Here is a 16,248-nt window from a genome sequence, read left to right as displayed (position 1 = left end):
AGTTCCGCTTTGGCCAGTGCAAGAGGGTGACATGTGTATCGCACATTTCACTAACTGTGCAAATCGAATCTGCTAATCGTTAACTTGGTTACTTTCTGTGCTTCGAAACGAGCTCTTGCAATTTGTAATACCTCTCCAGTATAGCTGGAAGTTGTCTTATGACTTGAATCGGACCAGTCTGACTTAAAAGAACATATTTCTGTGCCACAAAAATGCATCGCTTACATACAGTGATTAATGCTTGCATCAATTTTCCAGTTTTGGTACCATAGTCTTGGTGATAAAATTTTCTATAAAAACAAACTCAGCTATTGATAGAAAATTACTATAGAATATAATTGCAATGATTGTGTATGCGATCCCTCTAGAGGGTGCTAATAAGGTTACTCTAGAAGGCGTATTCCCTATGCACCATTACCATTATTATATGTTTGCCATCATTTAGCTTTTTTCTCTCCTCTGTTTTGTCATTTTAGCAATAACCCTCTATAAACTGTTCGGTTTGTCGTACTTAAAGGTTTGTTTAATGATTTTTTTTGTATACAGCAATGTTATTTACAAGTTTATGTTCTGTGTTTCAGCGCTCGAAACCTCATGTTTAATAGACAGTGCAAATCACCTGACGTTTTCAATAAACTGATACGTGAAACGATATTTATTCTATTACACACAAAAAATTTAGTATGGTGCAAAACGTTAAAACTTCAGAACTCACGTATGTTTAAAATGTCTTTATATCCTGTCCTCGAAGAAAAATAATTTTAGATGTAAAAAGATTACTAACCACTCATAGATTCTGTTTAGCAAAAAAGCCTGGACAATTAAACCGCAAAGAACGAGTCGTAATCTTTGGATTCTTTAACTTAAAGAACGTTATCATTTTGAGTAAAATAATGGTATTTCTGAAGATCGTTGTTTGTAAAGGAAGACTTGCTTGATTTAATTATTTATATACTGGTTTTTGTATTGTACAACGATCTACAACTTCTTATGCCTAAAAAAGAATTGTTTTTTTTTCCGGTAACATGCTCATAAATTTAGGGTAGGTAGGTCGGTGATTTTTTTTTTTTATTATTATTATTATTATTATTATTATTATTAAGTGGAACTTTTCGGAAATTATTTTTCTGTCAGAAAAATGAATACAAATAAGGGGACTATGCCTTTAGAGCATCAGTATGTTGATTTCTTACATCACTGACCATGTTAAAAGCACAAAGGTGCAGTTTTGCAAAAAAAGTTGAAAAAAGAAATTCTCCAAAGCCGTAAAACATTTAGGATCGGGCCAAAAATTTAGGTTAGGTCGGAATACTGGAAACAAACATTAGTAACTTAAGTAAAACTATGTACTATTTTGTTCATAACATACGACGTGAATGGGTATATCAAATGTCAATTAATTAATTTTTAATGAAAATATGCCGGTCTATCAAATATCTCCTAGAAACAGATGTAAATAATATAAGGTATCAAAGCATATCAGATATAATCAATGATAACGTCCTGTTTCATTGACAGGTTATTGTTTTTTGTATTTACTTTAGCAGAGCGTATCAACTATAAAGATCCCGATAAGACAAGAGAAAAACTCAGCGAAAGAAACTTTCTAAATTACAAGCTTTTTTTTCAAGATACAGAAACAGAACATAAATTCAGCCCCGTTCGTTATTGAAGACATTATAGGAAGTATTACGATCCTGTACAAAGCACTTTGTCTTGCCATTGATATACTCCAAAGATACGAAATGCTAACACTTCACTAAAAATGTTTTATCCTCATCAAATGTATTAATGATATAAAATCAGCTGTATATGTAGATAACATGTGATAAAGTTTCCTAAGAAAACTTCCAGTTTTTAGTTGCAGTACACATTTATAATATAATATAAATATATTTAGAATTTGCGATTATTAACGAAAAAAAAACTTTCGCATATATTACCCAATCTTTAGTATTTTAAACCTAATGCATAGCACTGTTAATACACATATAAACTTGCACATTTTATGTTATTGGATAGCATAAACAATGTGTACTTAAAGATATAGAAATGAAATTTAGTTCTAGTATACCTCAACTGTTCATTCTTTGCAGGACACTTTTTTGTAAAGAGATATGTTGAAGCAGACATAACGGCTAGAATCCTTGAGATGTTTGCTTGAATCTTTCATCCACAGTATGTATATTTGCTCTGAATACTGACGAAATCTGACTGGATCAAAGATTTTCTGTCTCTTATCAAATTCATAGGAATAAGTTACGTTATTGCCTGCCGTCAGAAGAATACTTTGAGTGTAAGCACAGAACAACTGTCAGTAATATCAACCTGACCATGGCGGTGGTAAACTTTAGCTCTGTGTGCAGGTATTCGATGAGCCGATGAATTTTCTGAGACGGGGTGTAAACATAGGAATATAATTTATCCTTAATTTTTTTTCTGACCATTGAGTTAAAAGAAAAAAATGCAAAACCACAAACGGCTACAGCGAGAGATCCAAAGGGAATTCGCACTCTCAGTCTAACCATTCTATGAAGAAAATACTATCATGATAATTATAAGCCAACAGTATTATTTATTTCATAAACTATTTATCTGATATTTTTGTTGTTTCTTTGCCGTGCCACTGGTACTTTCCTGTTCAGACTAGTATCTTGCCAATCATTTAATTAGTTGCTTACATGTTATACAAATATTATTGATACTAATGTATTGATACAATATGATTATAATGTACAATTCTCATCCATGTTTATATATTTGTGCCTTGTGAGTGGAACTGGACGAAACGTTTTGTAGAAATGGTGTGCATCTTTTAAGTAGGACAGAATTTTTGATCTACATCCACCGCTTTATCAAACAGAAAGATGTATGTATTATATTTATCGTTCTGTAAGCACGAATCTGGCATGTGGCACTTATTGGAAGATACAACACAAGCAAGTTCATTGAGCAATGTTTAGATTACGGACATTGTTCTGTATATTTATATGCTATAAAAAATCCAAATCAAAACTTCATTATAATGTAATTCAAAATAAACATATTTTGCAACCACAGTGAAATTAAATGAGAAATTTTGGCAAAAGGAAGGACACAGCAAATTAAATAGTTGTTTGTTTTTAGCTGGTTCTTCTGATATAAGGTGGTGATTATATTGAACGATGCTTTATGTATACGAAGATCATTCTGTTCTAAAATGGTTACTCTATAGTGATTTTTGTGTATTGTTTTTGAATGAGAAATCTTCCTATAAGTGTAAAACTGTGTTAGCGAAAAGTTAAGGCATATATGAGTTTTTACAAACATTTAAATCACATTACATAGCTACTTAAATTCTTAGAACAGCTTATTTGTATTTGTCCTATTTTAACTAATGCAACATTAAAAAAGTAAAAATGTTAAATACCTGGTGTTAGAGTATACACAAGTTATTGCAATGTTATTGCAATGATTTTGAGGCTATTTTGTCCCTTCATAGTAAGTTATTACACAGATGACCTATTGCACGCATGGACGTTGTGGACTGGCAGTTGTTAGATGTTGTTGTAATAACGATATCTTGTCGAAGCCTAAACTATGTGCTGACGTAGTCACTTTTCAGTAAGATACCAAATCTCTGCTTGATAGAACACTTTGACGTGGAGAGTAAATGCAACAATATACTTTTGTATTACATTGATTTGATTTATTCATCAGTAAACCAGTCTCGCAAAGAAAGCTGATTGATGAACAAACGGACCATGCTATGTATGATACAAATGTAATTGCAATGGTTGCCTTTAATACCCCTTCAGAAAACATTTATATGATTACTCCTTGGCCAGAAGTTTTATTCCCATCATTACCATCATCTTTTCTTTATCATTTTATGGCAAAAGTTGTCATTTTAACAGCACAGGATCGAGCTTTTCCTTTACCGTCGATTTTTATTAGTGGTGCCATAGAATGTAAGTCATTTTTATAATAACGGTAGTGTGTCAAATTTCATTTAAATGGATTGTTAAAAAAGCAGATATGACATTTTTTACAGTCCAAAAATGCATTTAAGGTAAATATGATCAGATACTTCAGGTGTAATATATTAACCATATTTGATAACTTCTAGTATTCTTTCAAGAAAAATTGTCCTTTAGAATTTAAATATGTTTTGTTGGAAAAAATGCAATTATACGCTAGTCTTGTTGCAGTTAGTTTTGCTAGTTTGTTTATTCAAGGTAAAGGTATAAACAAGAAATATCTTTAAAAATGATGGTCGGCGAATTGTAATAAGGAAAGAAGTTTATGAATTTTTCATCTAACATTCATCTTTCATCTAACATTTTTCAAATTGCAAAACTAAACACCGCACTTTAACAATTTAAATGGTTCTCTTTTAATTTTTCGCAAAGGTTTCGTAGGGTTGCAATTTTCTTTCGTTTATCCTTAGACGAATAATTACAGCAGTAGTTTGACGAAGATTCATGAAACGTGTTTATATTTTTTAGCTAAATTGGTCCCTATCCCCATTTGTAACAAAATAGCAGGAGACCTTACGATATTGTTACACATCTAGTTTGATAAAAATCCATTACATTTTAGTGGTTAATGCGAAGAAAGGCATATCTACTTTAAGCTATAGTGGTCCCTAATATGGTCCAAGTTCCTATATAAATAAATTTGGAAGAGGACCTTATAATGATGCTCCAGACCAAGTATGACAAAGGTCCATCAAGCTGTTCATGAGACGCTGTATAAAGGCATTTCTAGTTTTAGCTCTAGCAGCCCCTAAAAGGGGTCAAATGTCCCAGCTGAACAAAGTTGGCTGCGGGCCTTATAAAGATGCTAAAAATCATATTTGATTAGAATACATGAGAAAAAATCAATTAAAGGATTTTTTTATTTATTATTTTTATTTATTTCTAAAATAGGCCAACTGATCCCGCTTTAACAAATGCATATTCACTATTCATGAATCTTTGGACAACGACGTCACACCTATAAAAAAGTGAAGGTCAAGCAAAACATACAATTGTAATTATTTCAATATTTCTGTTTCATAAGCAAAGTTTGACCGTAGTCATATCACATAGATAAACTGTATGCAGCGTACCTTCATTTCAGTGTAATGAGATTCAGTCATTATATAGCATATATATATAATGAAACAGATTTCAACTGAGTTCAATATTTGCATACCATACTAAAGAAAAATATTCATATATAATAAATCAGTTAAATACTTTATAACAAATATATCAAAGCAAACAAGAAGTCATTTTAATATGCAATCTGAATAAGTCACAAAAGCAAGAAACCTTTTCATATACAGACGACCATTTTAACAAGGAAAATCTTTTAAAAAGCACCTCTCTACATAAAAGACTCTTATCACACCCTTATTCATGTGATACGCAGACCGTATTCAGCTCTTTCTTTAGTTTGATATATGTTGTTATTTGAACAGGTTTTTATCATATTTATTAAACTTACGTATCATTTTGAGATATATCAATATTCTTGCTAAATATACTGAGCCAAAGTTAGCTTTAAAACTGTGAACAGCGTCGTTTAGGATAAACGCTTTGTCTACATTTCACTCAGCGTAGCACAATCAACAGAGTGAAAGAAATTGACACTCTCGTCCAATCAGGCAGAGTGTTGCATAAATCTTCCATTTTGATAAATTATCTATAATGCTTTATCAAGTAGTTTGATTTGCAAACTGAAGTCACGTGGCATAGGTAACGAAAACGAATTTAGACGGCGTCGCCGAAAAAAAAACAAATGTTGAATGATATCGTAGTAGTTCGAAACACGGTATCAGAAAATTGAAATTTAAATGCGACATTTTAAATCGTAATATTTAATTCTTTAACGGGTTAAAGGATGCGAAGACAGCCTTTATAATCATATAAACCTCGAATTGGGATGCTTTGCGCTATCTAGAACGATCTTAGGTCCGAGTAGCCGCATGTGCCAGAAAAGTACAAGTTAGATTGCAGTTACACTAGGCATTTGTAAGTTAAGTTCTGTTTATACTTTTAAACCAGAAAAAAGACAAATCTAGGACAAAAAAACAAACATTATTAATAAAACGTTTTATCATGAACTAAAAGCATGTATTCGTTTCAAACCAAATATGGTCATTCATCGCGGGAGGCTTTTTCAATTAAATCTATTGGAATCTGTTAAATTCAAATATTGGTTTATTTGCGTTTTTCACCCCGCTTTTCAGGCAGAACAATAATATTCCCTTCTGTAAATACAGTGTAAGTGTGTACAACAAATGTCCATTACTTTTTATAATTGGGACGATGAAAACAGGTTCCAGGCTATTGGATTTACCAATATAACATTATAAAAATGATTTTAACATGTCAAAACATGTAAAATATGACGAATGAAAGCATCTTGCTTCTTGACAGGTTATTTGTGTTGGATTCATTTGAACAAATAGCAAGTCATTGAGTAAGGATCCAGATAACAAAGGAGAATGATCGACCAAAGGCATTTTCTAAACGCTTTGCTTCTCTAAATAATGCTGATTCGTTTTATTTCAAACTTAATACAGAGAGAAAAATGATAATACCGTTTTGTTTTTTTCAAAGCTACTAGACTGAGTATTATGGTTATAAAGCAAAGAAAAAATGAGACGTGATCAAACTGAATTAACGGAATTTATGGTGATTTTGTAAGGTATTTGTCTGTCCGTCTTTGCAATCTTTCCTCTTTTTGTTGTTTCCTTACCTCGCGTTTTACTGCTTGTTTTTTATTTTGGCTTTATTTCCAACTTTGATAGAACATTGGTCTTCAGGAAGAGCTTAGTATGTGCTGCTTGTATTTGTTATTCGGACTCAGTAAAAATCTGAATGACGTGTTGCTTTTAACCTTAGATATAAATCTTCTTTGTTCTAAACAGTGGTGTAATGTGACTGTTTAATATCTTATCTTATTGAATACCCTTTATTATCGACTACTTCTGACACGTTGAAAGTCCTATATCAACTTGGAATTAATATATTAAACTCATTATGCCTACTTACTACAAACCATAGGTCACCGCCTCGGTAGCCTAGTGGTAGAGTGTCCTCTTTGAGTGCGGGAGGTCGTGGGTTCGATCCCCGGCCGCGTCATACCAAAGACGTAAAAATGGTACTAGTAGCTTCCTTGCTTGGCGCTCAGCATTAAGAGGATAGTGCTAGGACTGGTCAGCCCGGTGTCAGTATAATGTGACTGGGTGGGGTATCATGCCAAGTGTCTACGGCGTGATATTCCAGTGAGGCAGGACTATAAAGTTGGGCATTGTGCTCACTGCTACAAGTAGACACCGTCGTTTATATGACTGAAAAATAGTTGAAAAAGACGTTAAACCCGAACACACACACACACACACACACACACACACACACACACACATAGGTCATGCAACTGTCTAAATAATATTATATATAATAATTATATTAAATAGATATAAATGAAACGTGTCCTCTTGCAGAATGTTACTTACTAATAACAAACATGAACAAAGCTATGCATTACTTTTTCAGCAGGACTATTTGGTATAACGCATACTACATGTCCGCGTACTCGATGTTCTCACTTTAAGGGGAAAATTAGCAGAGACTAGAACGGCATTTTTAATTTTTGATAAAGGTTATTGCAAATGACGGGTTTTTTTATGTTTTGTCTGATAGCATTATGTCTGCTGAAAATAAATTAGATATTATATTATTCAAAACTGTTCCTTTTTTGTCGCATAGCAACGCAGTCGTGCTTAAAAATAGATATTTTGATTTCTGTAACATTTCTCTGTTGCTAGATGACAATTAATTCAGAGATGCAACTTGATAAACTTAAATCTTATTATTTTATTTGAATGACCTTCGTAGTACAAAAAGGAAACGTTTAAACGTCGTTGACGGACCCATAATACAAAGTAATCTTAACGTCCCCGGTAACCGAAACGTCGGCGCGTTCTTACTTCGACGCCCTTTAACAAACGTCATTTTGGCGACTGAAAGGGTGCTGAATTATTTTCAGATTCATTTTCAAATATCAATTACAAAGGAGATGAAAAAAGAAATACATTGGATATTTACAAGGTTGTAAAAAGTATGAGCGTCGTTTTCAACGGTAATTTTTGCTGTTATTTATTACAATTGTATTTCAAAGTTTGACACAGAAAAGTATCTGCTGAATGTAAAGCCAGGTCATCTTTCAAGAATTTAAAAATACTTTCTTAGAGGTATGAAGATGTGGCTATATAATCTTTAACGGCATTAAAACTGATGTTTTTTGTTGTTTTTGTTAACGCATGCAAACAAATACAGCTAATTGCTAATTGAAATCGTTGTATCTGAATTCATCAATCGTTTATTAAAGGCCACTTGACATTGTCATAAACTGTAATGTAAAAGGCATCGGGAATCAATAGTTACATTGTTGATGAATACCATTTGTTATAATTTGTCCAATATTATAGAATGCGAAGGACAAAGAACGAAATACCTTTTCTTTCTCTCATCTTCATGAAAATCATTCTGATAATATTTGCATATGAACATTGTAAGGCCATTTCCTATGCACTGCATTTTAATAAGGCATCTGTGGTTTTTCTAGTGATTTTTTAAGCTTAATACCATGTAAAGTGCTTAATGCTTCCTCAATTCAATAAATCCTTAGGATAGTTAGTATCAAGGTCTGAGCCTCCTAAATATTATTGTAAAAGCTTTCGTGTAAAGCATCATTACCATAAAGTATGAGAAACAAATGTTTAAATCTACATCAAATGGACTTTCTGTCAGTAATAAAAGTACAACAGAATATTGTTAGTTTGTCATGGGTTTTGGGGAGTGCGGTAAAATGCATTGTCCCTTTAAAAGATATATAATGTCTTAAATTCATGTACAAAATATGACTTAACAATATCGATATATAGTAAACATGAAAAAACATGTTTGTGCATGTCTTAGTGTTTGTCAAATGTTGTGGTTGCCGCTCTGCATACACGTCTATATTTTGTCTGATTATATATGTACATCGTATTATTACCTTTAAATAGATTTACGAACTCATTTTCCTATTGGATAACTAAGCTTCCTTAATTTATTGCATTTATTTGTTTTCGAGCTATATTTAAAAATATAATTATGTGTTTTTCCTGTTGTGTTTCAAACAATATTAACATTTCTGTAGTATTATTAATATCTTATCAAATGCATTGGATATGATTAGAGATAGGGCATTATTTTCTTTAAAAACATTGTCTAGAACTAATTAATATATGGGGCCTCAATGGCCGAGTGGTTAAAGTTGCAGACTTCGAACCACTTGCCCCTCACCTATGTGGGTTCGAGCATCGTTCGGGGCGTTGACCTTTTCATGTGAGGAAGCCATCCAGCTGGCTTCCGGGAGGCCGATTTTTCTATCCAGTTGCACGTCTGTGACAGAATAATTCACGCAGGGGCACATGGGTTCTTCCTTCACCATCAAAATCTATGATGATAAAACCAACAAAAATGTATGCATTGTCTGATTAGGCTTCATTCTATGTATTATAAGGTCTGAAGTTTGCCAGACGTTCAATGAATTTGTTACCCCTTTTCCGTTTGCATTTTGATGAATCTTCACGTATACATCTTAATGAATTAATTTACTAGATACCTAACCAGCTACCCATCTGCCTCAAAATAAAGTAAATACAGCATTTTATTGTTGATCTGTGCTAACGTAGAACAGTTATTGGAAATCTCGCTGAGACATTCGTACTGTTATGAATTGCAATCTTGCACTACGGAGATAGAAAATATGGTGAGTTCATGGTGTGTTATCTATTGGAGGATAAAATTAAGCCTCGTAGGATAAAATTAAACCACATTAGTATTTAAAGTATGTTTTCTTTACAATAAGAAATATTTTAGAACTTTAATTAACATTATTCTAGGGAACATGAATTTGTTGGAAGGTGAAAATTAAAAAAATAATTTGATAGAAGAAACTCGTAGTGGGATTTAAATGGATAAAATATAATAAACGATAATGATTTTATTATTGTTAAAAATGTTAATTGTTAGATAAACGTGATACAAGCATGCATAAATGCTGCACTCTCAGACAAAAATATGTATATTCCAAATAATATAATGTACAAAAGCAGGAATAATTGAATGCAAAACTAAATACTTATGGTATGATTCGTTAGAAGACCAACTTATCGCCGTATATTTGAGTAGGTCTACATATCATTCATCTATGTGCAGTATCTTATCTCAGTCAAATTATGAAAAAATTCATAAAAACACGTAAGCGACCTGATTTATATGGAGGCGTATTTTTTTTTCATAAATTTCTTACAATTTATTTCTTTTTCAGAGTTATGAAAATGAAATCTACGAGCACAACTCAAGAAGCGGTCAAAGATGAAAGGACACAAAGAACAAACACCATGAAGCTACAATAGAAAAAGAAACTCTGAAATACTTAAGCAAATAAACGATAAAAAGATGTTTTTGTTATAGGCGCGTATCTTAGCTGCGTTGAACCTTATAACACAATGACAGAATGGATTTTAAACATTTGTTAGACATGTCAAAATTTTATGCAGGATATTTGTGACGGATAGATATTTTTACCGTGACAAATAGATCGGTCAAATGGGTGCTTCCGAGCAGATAGAATCAAAAATGTTAACAAATAGTCCGTCACGAACAAGATCTATTTGCTGTTGTTGTTGCCGGCGTGAACCACGTGACGTGCACGAAGACAGAAACGGTATACGTTTGGCACTGTATTCAGAAACGTTGCCGTCAAGTGAAACTGAGCAAAATATTCCTAAAATAAAAACATTCCAGCAGGATCTTACAGGCAAGGAAAAAAGTGATACTCCGGCCCGAAGACAGAAATGTGCAAAGAAGTGTGTAAAATGTTGCAAAAAATTCACAACATTTTTATTCTCTAACATAGGCTTGTGTTCCGCTGTAGTAGCATACTCAATACTAGGTGGTTTTATATTTCAAAACTTAGAAGCTCCTAACGAAATACTAAAGAGACACCAAGTAACAAGTGAAAGAAAATCTTTTGCAAAAGACCTTTGGGAACTCGTTGATGACGAAATTGTATTTTTTGAAGATAATTTTACACAAGCTGCTGAAATGATTTTAATCAAATATCAAAAGGTTGTTTTAGATGCGAAGAAGAACGGTTGGGACGGTGCCGAGGGTGATGACGACGCACCTCCACAATGGTCTTACGCCGGTTCTCTTCTGTATGCCGTTACCGTGATAACAACAATAGGTAAATATCAATTTTATTGCGTACCAAAATATGTAAAACAATATTTTGCCAGCATGCGTTGTTATCAATTTCCATATAATTCATATCGTAAATTATATATATAATTTAGGGTAAGACAAATATCAGACATTTACTATAAAAAGCGTCTTGTACCTTATTACAATCCTTTACATATTTTCTTTGTACTACACAAAAACATAAGACAATTTAATTCTTATGTTACTTTAATTCAATTCTTGTTTTCTTTATGTGACACTGAACTGCTTTAAAAACGCGCCGCCGATATAGGTCTAAAGTAATCTAGTAATTTAGGCATGGTTTTCGATGAACATTGTGTGATATGTAACTTACAGTTGGCAATAAAATGATTTTGAAAAAAAATGCTTATTCGCACAGCTGTGTGTTTCACAATCTTTACAAAATGATGCAAACTCGTTGAAATACGGATTTCGCCTGAAATGCTGATCACATTACCTTTTCATTTTTGTACCAGAGTGACTGTAAGACTATTTTCATTTTTACTTGCCTAATGAACATTTTCAAGATCAAAAAAGTCTGTTGTCGTGCTTTTTAACAATGTATATCGGATGTAAACCAAAGAGCTCATATATAGGGCGTGTCGTTATCAATTAAAAAAACCCAACAACATTTTACCAAAAAAAAGCACATTGTTCACTGACATTCTTCACAAGATGAATTCAAATCAACCCTTTAGAACATTGGACTTCAAAATCTCTCTTTGTATTGTAAAATTATCTACACATGTGCCTAGAGATTGGAAAAGGTCGACACAACCCATTTCTATATTTTAAACGAATGTTTTAGGACAGAAAGTCATTCCAGAAGAGTATTTCATAATTACTGATCTCATATGTTGCATTGAATTTAGCGCAGACCGTAAATCGTGAATAAGCCCTAAAACATTTTAACTCACTTCATACCTAAATATTGTAATTTATAGATAATAGTTTCATGTTAAAACATTTTGTTATCAAAATATTGCACCAAATATACACAATACATTTTGGCAGAACGTTAAAAAGTTTCATGTTTTTACAGCGGTTTAGTGCATGATAAGAAAATGTAAAGAAATAAAGGTCAAGTTATTTTAATCCGTGAACGTCAAAAGAACAATAGGCAGGCACCTCTCCTAGAATTCACATAATGTATTTTGTGTTTTTATAATTGCTATTTCTATGATAAAAGAAGTAAATTGTTTTGACAAAATATAAAAATATATCTATTATTAAAAATGTACTAAAGACGTAATACTAAAACAAAATAGAAAAATACTTTTCAGTAAATGCATTTTTGATAATATAGAATTCATTGAAAATAATCATTTTTAAGAAAACATAATACATTACATAATATTGTTAACCTTTGCTAGTCAGTATCATAGACATGTACAGTACCCAGGTCAAAGACATAGTTACTAACTTTACATTCTCAGTTGAATCATAGTTCTTTTTCCGGCCGCAGGCCGGTATTGATTTAACCTTTACTTCCAGTACATATCTGGGGCGAAGGTCATTTAACAGCTGATTAAAACTGTACATTTTAATTGATGGCTGAAAAGTTCCACTGTTTTTGAATGGAACAGATAATATTTTCTTAAGGGGTGTGCAGGTGCTCTGGGCTGTATTGTTAGACAGCATAATCCGTTGCAAGACTCCTGTGAACATTGAGTGGCAGAGTTCGACTACTAACCTGCCAACTACGGAGTGATCTCCCGTAAACGATTTACAGTCAACTCGTCCCCATTCTGGTCATTTCGTATCCCTTGACGATTTCAGTAATGGTCATTTCGTCCCCTTCTTTTCGGCCCCTCCTTTTTAGTCTTTTTTTTTTTTTGGTCAAAGATTCCTAAATTATGATTAATATAATTATGATGTAAATTATGTGTTCTGTTAAATATGTTTTATATAAAAAAAAACATGGAAAGTTTACTTTAAAAACTACAGCTTGTATTGCTTTATAAATACCCATCGTTTGTAAATGTACAGAGCGCATGCACGTTTCGTAGCTTAAAGTGTGCATTGAAAGTCATATAATTATTTGATACCATTTTCTAATCTAACTAAAGTTTACAGCGAGATAATCGTGTAGACTTTCCCAACCAGATGGTGTCCTTCGTAACACGATAATTTCAAAGTCCCTGCAGGTCAAACTGACAAATGTTTTTTTTTTCTGGAAAAGGTTCTAATTAATTTCCTTAAGTTTAACAATTTCCCTTCTTCGATATAGCAAAGCAGAACAATTTAAAAAACCAAAATAATTTTTACAGACATTAAAATTACTATTCATATATAGCTATATATTGCGACTACATACTGACGTTTTTCAAGTCAGATACCAGATCCTGATTTTGATATTATTATTTTACAGGTTACGGACACATAGCTCCGAAAACTTTCAACGGACAACTCGTGACAATATTCTACGCGCTCTTCGGAATACCTCTGACACTCCTCTGTTTAGCCAACATGGGTTCTTTCCTTGGAAACTGCTTCCGACTTCTCTATAAGCATTTGTGTCGCTTATTAACATGGATGTGCTGTCCGCCAGAGGACAGCTTTACAAAAAGTAAAAGTATGTCTTTATCAAACTCTAAAAACAAGATAACTCAAGAGACCGATCCGTTACAAGGCAAAATTGACGATCCGGGAGGAGTACATACACTACAAGTTGTCCCTGCAAAAATTGGCAAACAGAAAAAGTCCGGTAAACGAAGTCAATCGAGAAGCCGTAGCACTAGTCCTTCTAGAAGTGAGATAAATATTGTTGTTGAAGATTTTGACAAACCAAAGACCAAAGAAACGATCAAAACAGAAGACATCCGAGTACCAGTATTTGTTAGCCTGATGATCATTGCTCTATACGTCTTAGGTGGGGCTTTAATGTTTTCAATGTGGGAAGACTGGAACTATCTAGAGGGCTCTTATTTTTGTTTTATAACATTAAGTACAATTGGGTTTGGTGATTATGTTCCGGGGTCAATTAGTGGCGCGGACTCAGCAGATAATAAAGAACGATTGATCATTTGCTGCGCTTATCTTATGTTTGGCTTGTCTATATTGGCAATGTGTTTTAATCTTATGCAAGAGGATGTGAGAGCAAAGTTTCTGTGGTTAGCGGTTAAAATCGGTTTAATTGACGTTCGATGAAACCTACTGGAAAGAACAGATTCGTCTGCTTGAAGCAGTTGTAGCAATTATGAAAGCATCTAACCAAGGAATATTGTCTTATAATAGCAAATGATCAAATTTAGAATGGATTTTGTATGAACTTTTACAAGTTAGAAGTTTATATTCAAAGTGATTAGGAGATTGTCGGCACAACTTTAATCCTCATTATTTATTTGTCTTTCCATTTCTTGTTGCAAATGTGTGATATCATTAACTTATTTTTTAACGTAAATTTCATTATTCTGAAGTTTGCTTTGATATAAAAAGGTCAAGAAACTTATTTATGTCGATAAATAGTATGATAGAGAACCGTTAACGAATAAATGCTTCCCGCAAAACTTTGTGCGAACTTGTTTGCTTTTTTATATAACAGCTAAAAATTAGAAACTATATGCTGCGAAATACTGCGAATATTTTTTAGGTATTTGCTTCAGTCCAAGGACAAGTGTGTCATATTTTCAAATACATTTCGGTCAGACTGAAATAAGAATTGCGTAGGGTAATCCAGTCTTAAAGAGTCCATGATAGCAAATGTTTTGTCGAAGGTAGTTCTGCACGTTTGATAAACCGGAAGTAATGGCGTAACGTCATTTATGCGGAAAACGTAGGATAAAGCCTGAATTCAGCGTACGGCAACGGAAATCATTTAATTAATTAATGGCAACAGTAAATTTATTACAAGAGCAACGCTTTCCTACAGTTAAAATATGATATTGAAACATCTGACACGATAAATTATTCCATAAACATGTCTTAAAATCAGCTCAAAATGCGCGGATCTCTTTAATTATGGGCAAATATCTCGAAACCAAGCACACGGACCTATACATTTTATTTCACCATATTAAAGCTCATATGTTTATATATGACGGCGACAAGTTTAATTAAAATCTACATTGTAGAAAAAAATCTATTTTCGAAAATGATATCAAATTTGTGATGTTCCCATAGACTCCCATTATGAAAACTTGTGTTAGGTTATATTTTTTCAAATTAGTCGAGCACACGACCCTAACTTTTTTATTTACCGAATTTTTCTAAGTATATTATGATGTTTCGAAAAATCAGGGTTCGAAAAATCGGGGTTAAAACAAATTCTACATTGTAGAAAAAAATTGTTTCGAATGTGCAGAACAACCTTAAGGACCTCTTCCAACCACGCTTCAGTATTCCTGTAAAACAACTGAAAAGTCATGACTGTTCACTTAATGTATACATGTGACCTAATTATTCACGCTTCCTTAAATGTACATTTTTATGACCATGTGTGTAACTGTAACTTGAAGAACTTTTTTCACCACCAGTGTGAAACTTAAGTGATGTGTATAAACTATTTTAATAGCATAAATTTAATATGAATTGCAGTATCACGGCCACCACTGTTTTCTTGCAATAGCTAGAATATAGCAACCTGACACAATAATAAGATTATTTTACATGTAAAAATTTCCATGCAGGCCCATAATATTTATAATTGTATTTATCCAAATGCCAGTCAGTATTTCCAGTAATATTATGAGAAAACATTTATAATTAGTAAGGGTACAATTTGAGTACACTGGTGTTTCACATATTCATGCTGAATTGCCAGATTTAATTCTTATATTTATGTCATCTTTTTTCAGTTTTCTTAATGTTCCTGGCGGTAGAATAAAGAGGCAAATAACAGATAGAAATCTTTGTTTCTATTTGGCAACATATATTTTAAACAAAACGATGATCCAGTATATATATATTTACTATTCTTATTAATATTCAATGCTCGTTTCATGATTATACATATTCG

The 16,248-nt window shown here is 32.7% G+C and overlaps 1 protein-coding gene across 6 annotated transcripts in view; it reads left to right on the top strand.

The window, feature by feature from the left end:
- The window catches only part of LOC123534136 (potassium channel subfamily K member 18-like), a 151,122-nt gene extending 136,315 nt beyond the window's left edge, over positions 1-14,807 (top strand). For 4 of the 6 annotated variants that reach the window (XM_053519206.1, XM_053519207.1, XM_053519209.1 and 1 more), the window contains 2 exons: positions 10,354-11,274; positions 13,663-14,807. In XM_053519206.1, the coding sequence (XP_053375181.1) occupies positions 10,635-11,274; positions 13,663-14,441 (1,419 nt within the window). In that variant the 5' untranslated portion in view covers positions 10,354-10,634 and the 3' untranslated portion in view covers positions 14,442-14,807. Of the gene's footprint in view, positions 1-9,674; positions 9,871-10,353; positions 11,275-13,662 lie in introns of those variants that run through there. The other 2 variants (XM_053519205.1, XM_045316225.2) reach the window with 2 other exon arrangements.
- The last annotated feature ends 1,441 nt before the right edge of the window (positions 14,808-16,248 follow it).

This window comes from Mercenaria mercenaria, chromosome 12 (assembly GCF_021730395.1).
Source record: "Mercenaria mercenaria strain notata chromosome 12, MADL_Memer_1, whole genome shotgun sequence".
In the NCBI taxonomy this organism is placed as follows: domain Eukaryota; kingdom Metazoa; phylum Mollusca; class Bivalvia; order Venerida; family Veneridae; genus Mercenaria; species Mercenaria mercenaria.
The sequence above is the reverse complement of the archived record's forward strand: the minus strand, read 5'-3'. Positions and strand labels throughout refer to the sequence as shown.